Genomic DNA, 15,554 nt, shown 5'->3' on the forward strand with positions numbered 1-15,554 from the left:
TGAAATAAAAGTTGGATTTCTACAGTTTCAATAGATATGGTATGTGCAATTTTCTCCACATCTTTGCTATTACGTTTGAAAATTAAATCCTATATTTGCTGCAAAAATATAACTCGTGGCTAAGGGAAAATATGACTAAAGGTAATGACTTGCCAAGCAAAACTTTATGTACCTATGGCCAAAAATGGCCATCTGGAGGACAGAAAACAATCCCTGCTTTTTTACATATAAATTTCCTCCAGCAGGTGAGAGAGTGGATGGAAATGGGAAGATCAATACTGCATACTTGGAAATCGAATTTTTAAGTAAATTAAAATCATGTTCCTAGACTTTAAAGTTTCTAGTTGTATCCTTTCAATACACTTCAATAGTACAGGAGCAACTGTTTATCTCAAAGAATAATGATTTATCAGAGGAATTATTACCAAAAAAAACCACAAATAAGACATAATTAAGTAAAGTAAGTTTATTTTACCTGCAGCTCTTTCAATATAAATTGAATGAAAATGCTGATACTGAGCAATATTAGAAAGAATTACTGACAGATGTCAGAATATCATGCCTTCCAATCCATCCTCCATGAACTTCTTATAAAGTGCCATAAATTTGGCCACAAATGCTTCCAAGTGATAGATGGCTTTGCTACCCAGTTGTAGACGATGCTCATAGTAAGCTGCCATCTGGGCCACTTCCCCTTTCAGTTGTCCATCACAATTATGTAAAAGTTCTGAGAGAAGGCCCTAAAGAAAGATAACTAGTAATTAAAAAAACAATCATTTTAAAAAATATTAGCTGAACATGCTTTATTTCTCTAATTCAAAAAGGAGGTAAAACTTAAGTTAAATATTATTTTTATTCCTGATGGACCAGCAGACTTCATCAAAAAGTATATACCATTCTATAAGGTAAAAATGTGGTAGTAATCTATCATACTCCAACTCTAAATATTTAAATACACAAGGGTGCAAAGATATAAGTACAAAGATGCTTACTTCAGCATTATTAATTATAATAATCTGTAGACAACCTAAAGTCCTACCAACAGGGGTCATATCCACTGGTATAGTCATACAATGAAATCCCACCCATCCACTAAAAAGAATGAGGTTAACCTGCACTGTCATGAAACAGCAACCATACTACATGGCTGAATTTAAAAAACAAAAAAAGAAAACAAAACAGTGCAAGACACTAAAGTTTGTGAAACACACACATATACATGGGCTTATTTCTATGTGACTAGGAAAGAGGTCTTATGGAAACAGAAGGGTGGACCTTCACTTTTTTCTTTGTATATTTGGTATCATTTGAATTTTTTCATTTAAGTATTACCATGTAATTTTAATAAATGCAAACAAACAAAAAATCCTGTGTTCCCTAACATCTAACAGTCAACCTATCTACCTAGCTAGATAGTCAATTAGGTTTAGACCAGACCTAAAGCTGTGCCTTACAATATTCCTCTGCCTCCTTCTTTAACCTCATTCCTCAAGTGCACTGAGCCTTGCTGTCTGAAATACTTGTTCCCCAATTACTTATATGGTTCCCTTCTTTTAATCCTTCAAGTCTCAGTTTAAACATACCTTCCTCACAGAAGCCATCACTGATGCTCCATAACCCCGCCCTCCATTCTTATCATTTCACCTGGTTACTTCCTTTGTAACTGTTGGAACATTCTGAAATCCCTCTTGCTTCGGTTCCCGTTTCACCCCATAAAAATGTAACTTCCCTAAAGGCAGGCCCACTCGTCTTCTTCAATACATCCATAATGGTGCCTGGCACACACCCCAGAAGCTCAATAAATATCTGCTGAACTAATGAGCTGGACAGGAAGAGGTGACATCGTATCAGCGCAGCGAAAGCCCTGAGATCACACATTCAAAGTCCAAATTTTATGCTTATAAATGGTTCAAGATCTGATATCAGGATACCTTCATTATTATTTCAGGAGGAATACAGTGAGTTAGAAGCTCATAAAGTCTTCCACGAACTTCAAGGAGCCTATACAAAACAAAACAATATTCTGTGATAAAAACAGGAGGTAATTTTTCCTCTGTGCTGTCTTATTTTATAAACATCCCAATACAGACATTTTCTTAAATGGCTTATCATATTTAAGGTACACATGTGGAAATTTATCCTAATTTCAGTTCATTTTTCTAAAAGAAAATTTTAGAACTGTTTTAAAGTCAGACAACACATATTCAGGGTTATTAGTTATATCAAAATACACTGAAAATACAGATAAAAGTTAAGACTTCATGCATAGTAAGAGTTAAGCTTATTCACACCACAAACTTTAATATACTTTAATGATATATCAAGTAATATGCTTATTTTGTTCTCCAGATAGACAACACCTAGGACACCTAGAAAATGATCATGAAAAGATTAAACAATCACTAGTCAATCACACAAGTGAGAAAAGAGAATATTAAGCATGATATATAATATAATGTCACCATCTCAACTGCAAAGTACAAAAAAACAATATGGCAGAGGAACAAAGCTGCCTTGTCCATACAAGGGGCAGTACAAGAAGGGTATAGGAAAGCACAAACCAGCCTGGCTAAGTGAATACAGACATTTGTTGGAAGGCTCTGTAAGCCCTTAATTTAGGTCCTTCTCATAACATTTTCAGGAAGAAAATGGGTAAAGGAGTACATATTAAAGGGGTTAAAGGGTACATGAGACATTAAAACAGCAAGAAAAAAAGTGACAAATTATAAATATGTATAAAAAAGTATCTTTATCTTTCTACATATACTTTCCTACCCTAAAGGCAAAATACTGTTCTGAATCTTTACTAAAATATCATATATATTCTGTATTTCAGATAAATCAGGGAAGTAACTTACAAAAGATTTCTTAAATGCGAAAGTTAAGACCCCTTTCCTGGGACCCCAGGAGTATGAAGCTGTGCCACAATAAAACTTAATAAGGTGAAAAAAAGACGAGCGTTTTTTGAACAACTGCTATGTGCAAGACACTGTAACAATAACTTAATCATCACAGCAGCTGCAAGGGGGCATTATCTTCATTTTTTTAGATGAAAAAACTAAGGCTCAGATGTTTTACATAACCTGACAAAGCTGACCATAGCAGACCAATGATTTAAGCACAGATCTGTCTTACTTCAATACCCTCCCAATGTCTGCCAATGCATTTATTTAACCTCTTATCTGTACAAGGTTCACCACAGTACCCTATTTATTCCTCACAACACCCCTCTCATTTATTGAAGACAACATGAAGTTCAGAGAGGTTAAACTTCTGACAAAAATCAAGTAGTTGAAGCAGCATTTTAACTCAAGTCTGACTCCAAAGCCCTTGATCGCCCCAAAATAAAACCTGATTTTTAAAGTATAAATGACAGATGGCAGGAAATTATTTTAATAATTATGCATGCAGCTTATTTCTGAAAAGTTGATTCACAATATATTTATGTATAAAACTACTGTAACAACACTATGTGCATCGCATGCACGTTCCCAGGCTCCTCACCTTAGTTTGAGTTCATTTCTAATACAATTTAGTTTCCAAAAAATGAACATATTCCACATTATTATGTCTGTGTCCATTACTTCTTGGAGGTTACAAATGATAATGAGTATAAATTCTTCTGTCAGAGAAACATGATATTCTAGAACTATCTCTGTCTCTTACTAACTGAATTTCCCTGAAAAAACAACAATCTCCCAAAAGATCAGTTTTCTTTTCTATAAAATAAAGATGGTAATAATACTTTCCTCATAGGACTATTATATGAATTAAAGGATAAACATAGTGTAAGAGTCGACATAATAATTGCTCACTAAATATTAGCTGCTATTCAAATTAGAAAATTATGAATTTTCTAAGACCTATCAAACAAGAATCAAGACTATAAATATTACAGCAAAACTAAAGGGTCAAAAATCAGGAGGAGTCATTTAGTACTATGTGGACCAATGTTCAGAATGACACCAGCCATCCCAGTATTTCTGCACAGCTCCAAGGTTTTCTGAAATTAAGAGAAATTTCTTTTTATATAGCATAATGGCACCAGCTCCCAAAACTGTTAGTCTAAATATCAACACCTCTTCTTGAACAAGTTCTTTTATGAGCTGTCAAAATCTGTTTGGAAACTGCAGAAAAGGGCAGCAGCAGCTAGAAGAATTAAGTAATGTAATAATCAATTGAAGTCTTAAAAATACACCTAATAATAGTAAAATACTGCAACATCTGTACCTAAATCTCTTAAGAGCAGGAAAGTTTGACTACTACCACCAATTTTTCTTCATTAAAATCAGAACAAAAACAAGAAAGTCACCTTTAGTGTGGAAATATTTTATGAAAGTAAAAGGCTCCTAAGACACGCTTCACTTGAATTTTATTTCTTTAAAGCCTGAAATTTCTTCACTGCTTGACAATATTTCACAAAATGGAATGCATATTTTTTCCTAAAGTCAAGGTTTCTTTTCTGAAGAAACTACCTACACATTTGGTACTTTTCAAAAACTATTAATGTCTTCAACTAAAATGAATGAATTAATAGGAATTCAACGCAAACTCTGATGAAATACCACGTACCCATTATCTGACTATTTACCTCCTCTAATCTATATGGTAGCCCAGAGAACATATTATAATTATCTTTGAAGAATTTCTTACAAAAATAACAATTCATCAGATATACTCCACAAGAGGAGAAACATGGTATATTCCTCTCATGATTATTTTCATGTAAACCAGGGAAACTTATCTTTCAGTGGTTGCACTCAGTCTAGTGTTTCCTAAAATAATCAACAACCCTCTCTAAAGTCCAAAGACGGCTTCTCAGTTCCAACAGGCAAAAAAGTAAGAGACTGTGTCTTAGTGAGCCTAAGGGACCTTCACCAGACTTTCCAAAGGTAGCAGGCTTTAAGACTGTCACTCTTGATTTGGAGAAGAGCAGACTGCCCTTCTCAAAGTTGTCAAAATAAATCAAACAAGCAGTGGTTGAAGTACTTTTGGTACCGTCTACTACTGCACAAAAGACCCAAGAAATAAACAGGAACAACTGTGAAGCAAACATGCACAAAACACTTCCTAAATACTGACGGCACATACACAACCTTATTCTTAACAGAGCCTATCATCACACATGAGCACAGGGTTTACTAGTTCTCAAACCATTATCATACAATCTCTCTTGCTCTTATAATAAAGGTACAAGTATCCTTGGCCGAGTAAAAATAATAGTATCTTCAGTATACAAATGAAAAAGCTGAGGCTCTAAGATGAAGTTACCTGCTCAAGGACACTTAGCTAAAAAATCAGCAAAAGAACTAGAAGTCTGACCTACAGTCCAGTGTCTTTCTATGACACATCAATACAAAGTTATATACTGTTATTTTCAATATTAGAAAGCCAGACACATTACGCTATGTATTAATATTAAATCATCCAAGATTCTGGGAAAAAATCTAAAACTTCCACAATTTGTCTTAATTTATAAGTTCCATATTTATATGCCAATAGCTTCTTAAAAGTCATTATATCATATGCCAACTATTCTGAGCCACTAAATTTCTAGAATTATATCCTACCTTTTCTTTATATAAGTGCAGTATTACAGATTTAATTATAATGCTAAATGGCATGGTATTAGTATCAAACAGCTGACCTAAAACTTACAGTATCTGTACTATCTCACAGCTCAAACTTCTATGGTGAATTTTTTATAGCGGTTACCTCTGTGGAGTCTGCTGGCTGACAATAGCATTGGCAGTCTCCCTCAGATACACCTCCCAATCTGTTTCAGGGATTTCTTGATCTGCAGTAAAAGGATATCTGCATGACAAAAAGAGAACACAATAAATTAAATGAAAGTGGCCTTATGTCCCAAAATGGTTCCCATGGCAACTGCCCCCTTTCACTCACTGTTGCACTCTGCAGGCTTCACACATAAGCAGGGCTTTTCTGAGATTTCTGCAGGACTTCTCTGCAAGTCTATGAGCCAGTTGTGAAGGAAGATTTAGACCTTCCTTCTTGCACACAGTAGATAACACATGGCAAATCTACAAATAGAATAATTACAAGCTGAATTGTACACAGCTCAGGCACTAAGACATGAATGGTGCCCATGGGAATGATGTAACCAGGTATTCCTGCTGCTTTATAGACATTTAACTCTATCACTCTCAAAATTTTTACAAGTGAAACTTATAATAAAGTTACTTTAACCACTCTGCAACTAATACAATGTCACATATTATCCCTACTTTGCATAAAATTGCCCCAAATCTATTAACAGCGGAAACCTGCTGATTGTGAGAAACTGGTATTTCTACTGACAGTTATCAAGAATGATACAGGAAAAAAAAACATATTATGTTTCAGACTAACTAGGGACTAAGTATTCCCAGGTCATCATCTTGCAAAATCCATTTCCTCGATAAGCCAATTGAATCAGGTTGAGGTAGAAGCCACTAAATAACTAGCCCTTACCTACTTCAGTAAAATCAACAATAACTTACTTGTTTAAAGTAAAAGATGATTTAAAGAAAAGAACATTTTCTATATATTGGTATCTGGTATTTACTACTCTATACATATTGGTTTGCACATTTACTAATAGTCAGCATCCAGGCCATAGTTATTTCTCAATTACTAACACAGTTCACTATGTTTTCACAAAAACACACATGACAGGCATGTACACACAGTATGTACAGAAGATGAACTAAGCTTTTTCTGAAAGTTTAACTTGACTTACATCTTCAATGCTGGGAGCAGGCACACGAACTGCGAGGCACCTACTACGAATAGGTGGTATCACTTTAGATGTAGAATTGCAACACAGGATCAACCTGCAGGTGGACATATACTTTTCCATGGTTCTGCGCAAGGCATGCTGAGCATCTTTAGTGAGTTTGTCAACTTCTGTCAATAACACGACTGAGTCAAAGAGAAACAAAACAAATTTTAACTTGAGTATTTATCTTCCTCTTCCTCATTATTCTGAGTGAAATCCTAAATAATGAGCCTAATATACTACTTTTCCCTTTGGAGAAGATATATAAAAGTTACAGGTATGGCAAGAATAATTTATTTTATTTTTATTTAAAAAAAAATTTAAGATCAAACAAGCCTAAGAAACACTAGGCTAAATGAAGTTAAAGAGGTTATTTTGTTATAGAATTTACTGCAGCCTTCATTATATTCACACACAGTAAAAATCACCAGGACAAGGATGTACTGTGCTGCATTTACCCAAAACAATTTATCTCAGGAGTGTATTTCTATAAAACATCTTAGCATTCTAAGGAATACACTCTGGAAAACACTGTCACAAGAGATGTAGCAAATAAAACATAAAGATATCAGCTTACTTGTATAATAAGATTCCACCTGGTCATAATCAAGGATTGGCCTTAAAGTGTTTGAGGAATAGTATATATATAGGGACTGAATCCAACTGCTGTATTTTTCATTACGTTACATTATTTCTAGAAGATGACAGTTGTAGCCGTGTAGCATTTGAATCTCTCCCATAAAAAGAGACAGAACAAGTAAAGATTCCAAGACCCAAGACAACATTTACATCAAAACCAGATGACAAGCTGTTCCTAAGAACCCTAAATATGAGCAAGTGAGAACAAGAAACTACATGTGGGAGGAAGTGACTGGGATCCACCAGGTTTTTGACAGCCTTTAGGACAGAAGAACCCCAAATCACCCACAAGAATAGTACCCACAGGGCTCAATTCATGGATGAGAGCTAAGCAACCTTGATGCAATAAGTTTTGACAGAGCAGTGGACTGAAAATAACAAAATGAATCTCTCTCCCAAGACAACGCTTCACAATAAGAAGAAGTTCTGGAAACAGAACTCAAATAAAACTGAACAGAAAAAATAAAGACAAGGAGATTGATTCCAATATCTGACAAGGATACCACCGAACAACATAATACAAAAATAAATTACTGTTAGGCAGAAAATAGAACCATATTTTAAAAATTATAGTGAGGTTCACTCCAGAAATGCAAAGCAGTTTCATTAGAAGATCCAATAAAATAATACTAAGAACTAAGAAGAAAAATCATAAAACTACATTCATGGATGCAGAAAAGCATTTGACAAAAAACTGTTTTTGGAATATAGAGACTGAGGAGGAAAGATAAGGAATAGGCTGCAATACGCAAGACGATTCGCAAACCAGTAAAATGAGCAACAAACAAGATAAAATTATCACATTTCATTCAGTAAAGAAAAATAAAGTACAACTTATTTTCTGCACTCAAACTGACAAGGATAATTAAAAATAATTAAAAATAACTATCCAGTGTTGATAAATGCTAGAGAGAATGGGCATTCCTAAACACTGAAGGTGGTAGCACAAATATATACCCTCTTTCAGATGAAGAATTTGGCAAAATATATCAAAAGCATTAAATATTGGCTTATTTATCAAAAAAATCTCCTGTAAAAATATATGCATATATATGCACATAAATAATCCTGGAATTGTTGACAGTGACTGTCTGCATGGTGGGATTACTGCTGATTTGAACTTTCCTTTGTTTAGCTAAATATCTGAAAATGAACATACAACTGTGGTTCTAAGAACCAGTATTTTTAAATCATGCAATTTCTTAAATTAAGTTTTTTCATTACTCATCTAGTTCTAAAATAACAAATGGGTGGCACAAATAGTTCTCTCTCTGCCAAAATTCAATTCCATTAGACTATAAACTCTCAGGAGTACAGAGATCACATATCTCTTGTTCATTTTTACATATTAAAAAAAAAGGGTAACATAGTGCTTGGCACAGAACAAGAAGTTAATAAATATTTGCTAAATGAATGGAATTTACATTCCCCATTACATTTTCCTCTTATACCCACTGCTCATAATTTAACTGCCTCATTAAAAATTCTTTTTATCACATACCTTTAAAATCTTTTTGAGAGCTTGTTTCAAGTTGCTGTGATTGTGCCACTGTTTTCAACATTTCTTGAATTACTACCCGGTCACTATTTCCAGCATCACTATACAAAACAAAACCAGTGGTAAATATATATGTAAATATTTAGAAAGTATTATGCCGCTACTCTTCATCTGTTGTTGTAAGAAAAACGTTGAAGATCTTAAGTGATTAAAATTTTAATCAAACTTAGTAACATCCATTACATTCACAAAACTTTAAAGGTGAAGTGTTTTAGGGTCATTAAAAATACTAAAAATATTCCAATATTCAACTACAATTTGATTAATATCACTGTAAACACCAAATATGTTCTTATATTAAGTTTACTAAAAGGAACAACAGCTATTAACAGTATCAAATACTTTGACACTTTACTATAGTTATAGTTAATACCTAGTCACAGCTAATTTCTTAGTTATCTGTAATTACTCAAAATATAAAAATAACTCCTTGAAAGAGAAATTTAATCTCTATTTCTCTTCCCCATTCCAGAAATAGCAAAGGTCTGAGAGAGAACAAGCCTGGACAAGTCCCTCCCAGCACCAGGACAGAGTTGATTGAGGGTCTTAGCAAGGGGATGGGAGAAGTAAATGGAGCTTAGGATACAAATCAGAGCTTTGTAAGCTGTTGACTTACAGGCATTACCTGTCATTTATACCAATATCATTGCTTTAGTACTTAAGTCCTGCACCTCAAAAACCAATATAAGTCACCTGGTTAATTTAGGCTGAATGTCAATTTCAAACACCAGAAAAACAAACAGCTTAATCTCCAACTGACTATTCTTGCTACAGAGAAACTCTCAATGAGAAAAACAGGGCAAAGAAATCAGCTTTAGTTTATTTTCCCAAACAGGCGCCAAGTCTTTCTCAATTCAGTATTATTAGATCAATATACCTACAGTGTTTCTTTTATGATCATTTCTTAGTCCAGAATCTGAAACATTTCGCTCCTATCTATGGAATTACCATTCTCTACTTTTATGATCAGAACCTTTCCCACCAACCTTAATTCTCTTAGTTTTCTTTGACATACCTAGGAAAAAATAACAATATCAATCTGTTAGGATTGTTCTGAGGACTAAATAATTCATGTAAAGCTTCCCACACAGTGCCTGCTACTGACTACAGATTAGCTTAAAATTCTTTCTCCTGTTCCATTCAGTCTTGAAAGGGATGCTCAATCTCATCTCTGTGCCACTGCCCATAAAGATGCCTTTGCCTTAAGATGTCCTTGATTCTGTTCTCTTTCAAGAACCCTGAAGGCTTAGCCAACTTTGCTTCCAATATAAGCATTTCTACATTTCCTTAAGCAGAATGTAACTGCTGTGGTACGGGTTTTCAGTGTGCCTCCCAACAAGATCCTAATCTTACTATCTCACGATACAGAATACAGACAGTGGCTGATGGATTATAATATCCTCTAATCAAAAAACTGAAACAAAGAAAATGGAAAGAAAGATCTAGTAACCCAAAATTCACTTTCTGAAATATTTTTTCAGGCATTTACAAACTTTTTAGACACACTTTGGCTCACCAGTTCTGAATGAGTCAATATAATTCAACAAAAACTTACTATGTAGAGTACTTTGTGTAAAACACAGCTCTGAAGAGCAAGGAAACTTAATTATTAAAATTATTTGACCTGGGGGGGTCCTCTCAGAGAGAAGGGAGAGTGGGAAGGTTCTAGGCTCCCTGTTTCACACAGGGCAGCTTCACTTTTATCTGTTTTATATATTGTGTTTCCACACATGATTTCATTTCAAAGAAGCATTCTACAGTTAAAAAAAAAAAGTCTGAACACCACTATTTTAAAAATGCTTATTTCTATGTAGTAGCAACTCACCTGGGATTAACTTCAAGGTGGTAATTGCTTGCAATAGTGCTAATTTCAATTTTCTTTTTAGATGGAGTCTGTGGACAAAGAAAATTGTTTCGGTTTTTTTATGTTTATTTATTGGCTATTTCTCCTCTTATCTGTATTTCACTTTTTTAATTATATAAACAATTTATGCTTACTTTACTGAAAAATAAAACTTTAGATATCCAGCACTAATGTTTCCATTTCATTAACCCCAATTCTTTTCTTAATCTGCAGGTAAACATATGTTTTTATATACATTGGGTCATATCACACATCCTGTTTTTAGTGTGATCACTTTTTTCCTTTACCTCCAGAAATCAAACCATTCCCAATTATCAACAGATCATCACTGTAAACAATCTGCATACGTCCTTTCACAGCCTTTTCCACAATAACACACAAAAATAAACACATACTAATGTTAGTATATAGTGTCAGTGATCTGTGTAAAAATTGTTTTTAAAAGAGGCATCATATACATTTCTCTGTGTTTTGCTTTTCCTTCATAACAACACATCTAGACAACTCTCTCAGACAACTGGTATAGGGTGTTACAGTTGCATATCAATCTATAACAGGGATGTCCCAAAGCCAATCATACAGATGGGCATTTTGTTTTTTGCTTTTTACCATCTCAAACAATTCCATAATTAACATATGTCTCACGCACTGCTTTCATTTCTATGTAATAGATTTCTAATAAATGATCTGCTGGACTGAAGACATGTTTTCTAAACTTTAATATATATATGTATGTGTATATGTTTATGTATAACCAGCCTCTGCAAAAAAATCTAACAATTCACTTTTCCACTGGCAACAAACACTCCTTCCCATCATTCTTCATCTGCAATAGGTTTTATAAGGCCTTCCATTCTTGCCAATTTGATGACCGTGTAATACTCACACTGCTTCTCCTCGACTACCACAAAGTTCAAATAGCCTTACATAGATTTATTGGCTGTTTATCTTTCTCTCCTGTGACCACTTTTTATTTAGTTTTCTACCAGGTTATTTCTACAAATTCCATGTGTCTAAACATACGCTAATCCTACAATTCATTAAGCTACAACCCACTTATCCTCCTAAAGATTCTATTAATAGCACTACCTACTGTCCAGTCACTCAGCTTACATTTTCTCAGTGCCTAATAAGTATAAGACACTGTATCAGGGGCTATGAAGATATGAAAATGATGGCAACTGGACTTACTGTGATTATTCCATAATGTATAAAAATACCAAATCACTATGCAGTATACCTGACACTAATATAATGTCACACATCAAGTATTACTTAAAAAAAAATATAAAATTTACACTATATAACTTCAAAACAAATACCATCTCGTCAGAGTAAAGTAAATAACTATGATCAAGGCAAAACAAAGTAAATGCTCTAAAATGTATAAACTATGGGTTGTAGAAGGAAAGATTAATTATAATGGGGTTGTGGGGCACTCCCAAGAGGATACATTTCAGCTAGATCTTAAACACTGTCTATAAGGAAAGAGTATAAAAATGCACTGCATGGCATGAGGCTTGAACACACACACAGCCAGGGCAAGATCACAGGAATTCTGAACATCCCAGAGCTTCACGCCTCATCTCCCAAACAGTCAGCTGCCCAATCTTTACCAAGTCACTTGATTCCACATTTAAAATTTTTCTCAAAATCATTCTCTTTCCATAGCCACTATGGTTCTCAGAACAATGAACTTTAGAAACTTGAGTTCTAGTTCCAGCTGAGACACAGATTTGAATTTGAAGTGAATCCTACCACCTACATTTTACCCAAATCTCCTGTTGCTCAGATTTCCTAACATAATTAACTTTGGTTTGGTTACAACAGTTAGGTCTATAAATCAGCAACTCTCAATCCTGTACACAAGGATTATCTGTGAAATTCTTACTTAAGTCACACACTGGGCAGCAATGTGGCCTATATGATGAGGACTGAAAATTCCTGCTGTAAATACTTGGAGGGCCTCAAAGTGAAATGCTTACTGTGATGGTCTGATGTTCAATTCTCAATTTTTCTACTCCAACACCGTAAAGTTCGCGTAGAATACACATAATTCTTGTCTTTTTCCCAGCACCTGATGGCCCATACACTAACAGATGAGGAAAGTCACCACATTGTACCTGGGAAAATAAAAAAAAAGAGGCATTTTCCCTAATCAAACTATATGTAGATGCAAAATACTTCTTAAGTATCGAATAATTTGTGTCTCTACCTATGAAACTCCAAAAATATATGTGTGTGAATGTATATATAGAGAGACAGACCTTCAAACTAACTCTGAAATGTTGATTATTCCCCTGGAATTAATGTTATATAACTTACATACCTAGCACACTATATGTGAGATACAACACTACATGCTAGAAAGCAAGAAATTCCAAACCTGGCTGGCTGTCAGAATCTTCTAGAGAGCTTTTAATAAAAGACTGATTAATTACTGGACCCCACCCACAAGATTATGATTCAGTAACCGAGACTGATGCCTGTTGTAGTTTGAGCTTCTACAAACAGTACCTTTGATAAGAAACGAGTGTATCTGGTCTTACTTGGAAGGTAGAGGTAAACTTTGTAGGGAAGCAGGAAAACAAAACAAGGACAGGAAGGCAGCCAACAAGAGTGTTGTTACCAACTTCAATACCACTCCAGGGCTTGATCCTGCTGGGGATACTCTTGAAGCCAGTGTAAAAACACGCCACCGTATTAAATCACCCTAGGGATGGGGAAGCTGGAATATGATACACTACCTCTCCTCAACCCTTTGCTGGCCTGGGAAAGTAAATGGGGAGAAAGAAAGGGCATTAATTCCCTGACATTTCAAGTCTGCTTAGAAGTGTCAGCAAGAGGAAGTCTTCAGGAAGTGCACATGCAGGGAGCCGGAAGTCGGTCTCTGTAATCTTACATGTTAAGAGCAAGGGAATGGAGTAGGACAAGATTGTGCATTTTTAAAAAAAAAACATTCCCAGGTGATTCTGATGCTCAGTCAGGTCTTGGGATCATGTTATGAAGGCTATAAACATGACAAGAACATAGACCTTAGTTTCAGGCACACAAAATCTTATGGAGCAAAAGTTTGCAAATAACCATTTTAGAAAAAATGAAATCAGTATCTTAACAGAAGTGCTTGTTACAGTGAATTTTAATACTTTGTAAACGAATCTCTCTCTCCCACTGAAAGAAAAAAGTGTCAAGGAACGGAACTATTCACCTAATACAGTGTATGGAAAATACTAGGTGCTCCATAAATATAGCCTCCATTTTTTAAACTTCGACCGCACCAAAAATAAAAGTTATGCTACAAATGTTTCACAGTTTTATTAAGTTGTGGATTCAAAGATAAACAGGTGAATACTTTTGAAAAGCAAACCTATTAACACAAGACTAACATACCAAATTTTGTCCAAATATTCATGCCAAATCCTATGATAAAAAACTAGCCATAGAAAAAATAAAATATATCCCATGGTTAAGAAAATCAGAGTCAAAGCTATTGTAAGAAAATGCAATTTGTCTATAAATGAAGCTCTACACTTTTCACAAAGCACAGCCATTAGATACCTTCTGTCAACTACAACATAAAAATAGGCATCACGACAGTGAAAAGAAAAATCTTCCGTTAAGGAATTAAACTCAAGGACAACCTAATACCACCTGTCTTAGAATTATCAATGACCTTCAGAATTAATAAACCCAGTATCTTCCTTTCTGTAAATAGGGACAATGGCAACAAGAAATTTTTGGTAAGCCTATTAAAAAGTCAGATGATGTCAAAACTCTGTTCAAAACCCTCCAATGGCTTCCCACCTCCCTCTAGCAAAGTTTACTGTATCAGCCGCCCCCCCCCCCCCCCCACCTCGTTTCCTACTCCTCTTCCCGCGGGCCCACCGCTCTCCCGCGGCACTGGCCTCCGAGGGTAACAGGCTGTGCACACTCCTGCCTCAGGGATTCTGCACTTGCTGTTCCCTCTACCTGCTCCACCCTTCCCCACAGTTCCGTCCTGCGGGCTCTCCCACTCCTGTCAAGCCTTGGCTTAGATGAGGGACCTCAGGAAGACTCTCTCTGTTTAGGAGCACGGCCTCCGCCCCCATGCTCTGTTGTCCTGGTCCCATTTTACTTTACTCCACAGCATTCATCTCCTGAGGCTAAGGGCGAAGCTCCGCTCCTGAGGGGCACGAAACGCCCGAGCAGCGGGCCTCCGCCGGCTCTCCCCGCCCCGTCCCGCCGACTCACCAGGTTGCGCAGCTGGGCCGCTTGCTCCTTGTGATAGTCCAGCTGTCCTAAGGAGCAGGGTCGGTATTTGTCCACCCAGAGGCTCATGCCGGGCCGAGTTCCCGCGGTCCGACACTCAAAAGTTCGGCGCGCGCGCCCTCCGCCCCGACGCACAAACAAGTTTTCCCGCGAGCTCCAAATCTCGCGACACCACTACCGACGCGGTCGCGTAAGCGAGTTAAGGACGGGAAGACTACGGAAGCCTAGTACGGACAGAATTGGTCGCAACGTTGGTATCACCTACTCATTAATGTTCATTGTTTCGTGTAATCATTTTTTCTTTGTTCTCACCCTCTATCATAGTACAGGAATTATTAAGCAAAATTAGAAATTTGGCTATGATACTCTGGGCGTCAAATCCGGGTACTTAAGACAGATCACCCTCCTGAATTCATTTCATTCTTTCATTCATTCACTCATTAGTTCTACAGAAACCTACAAAATAT

The 15,554-nt window shown here is 35.9% G+C and overlaps 1 protein-coding gene across 2 annotated transcripts; it reads right to left on the reverse strand.

The window, feature by feature from the left end:
* Positions 1 to 451: 451 nt before the first annotated feature.
* RFC3 (replication factor C subunit 3) lies at positions 452 to 15,244 on the reverse strand. 2 transcript variants are annotated; one of them, XM_057707837.1, is made up of 9 exons: positions 15,070 to 15,244; positions 12,825 to 12,962; positions 10,801 to 10,868; positions 8,919 to 9,016; positions 6,740 to 6,921; positions 5,905 to 6,041; positions 5,716 to 5,814; positions 1,932 to 2,001; positions 452 to 740 (listed from the first exon to the last, which is right to left on the reverse strand). In XM_057707837.1, the coding sequence occupies exons 1-9, from the start codon at positions 15,154 to 15,156 to the stop codon at positions 549 to 551; spliced, it is 1,071 nt and encodes a 356-aa protein (XP_057563820.1). In that variant the 5' UTR covers positions 15,157 to 15,244; the 3' UTR covers positions 452 to 548. The 2 variants fall into 2 exon arrangements, with proteins under 2 accessions (XP_057563820.1, XP_057563821.1); XM_057707838.1 differs by lacking the exon at positions 12,825 to 12,962.
* Positions 15,245 to 15,554: the final 310 nt, after the last annotated feature.

Source organism: Hippopotamus amphibius, chromosome 14 (assembly GCF_030028045.1).
Source record: "Hippopotamus amphibius kiboko isolate mHipAmp2 chromosome 14, mHipAmp2.hap2, whole genome shotgun sequence".
NCBI lineage: Eukaryota > Metazoa > Chordata > Mammalia > Artiodactyla > Hippopotamidae > Hippopotamus > Hippopotamus amphibius.

What these genes read in the sequence shown, in the direction of transcription:
- RFC3 (XM_057707837.1), bottom strand. Translation starts at nt 15,156, where the DNA reads ATGAGCCTCTGGGTGGACAAATACCGACCCTGCTCCTTAGGACAGCTG. An exon ending in CTGCTCCCAGCATTGAAGAT is followed by an intron (nt 6,042 to 6,739) that starts GTAAGTCAAGTT and finishes TTCTATTTGTAG; the next exon opens with ATTTGCCATGTGTTATCTAC. An exon ending in GAAGCCTGCAGAGTGCAACA is followed by an intron (nt 5,815 to 5,904) that starts GTGAGTGAAAGG and finishes TTTGTCATGCAG; the next exon opens with ATATCCTTTTACTGCAGATC.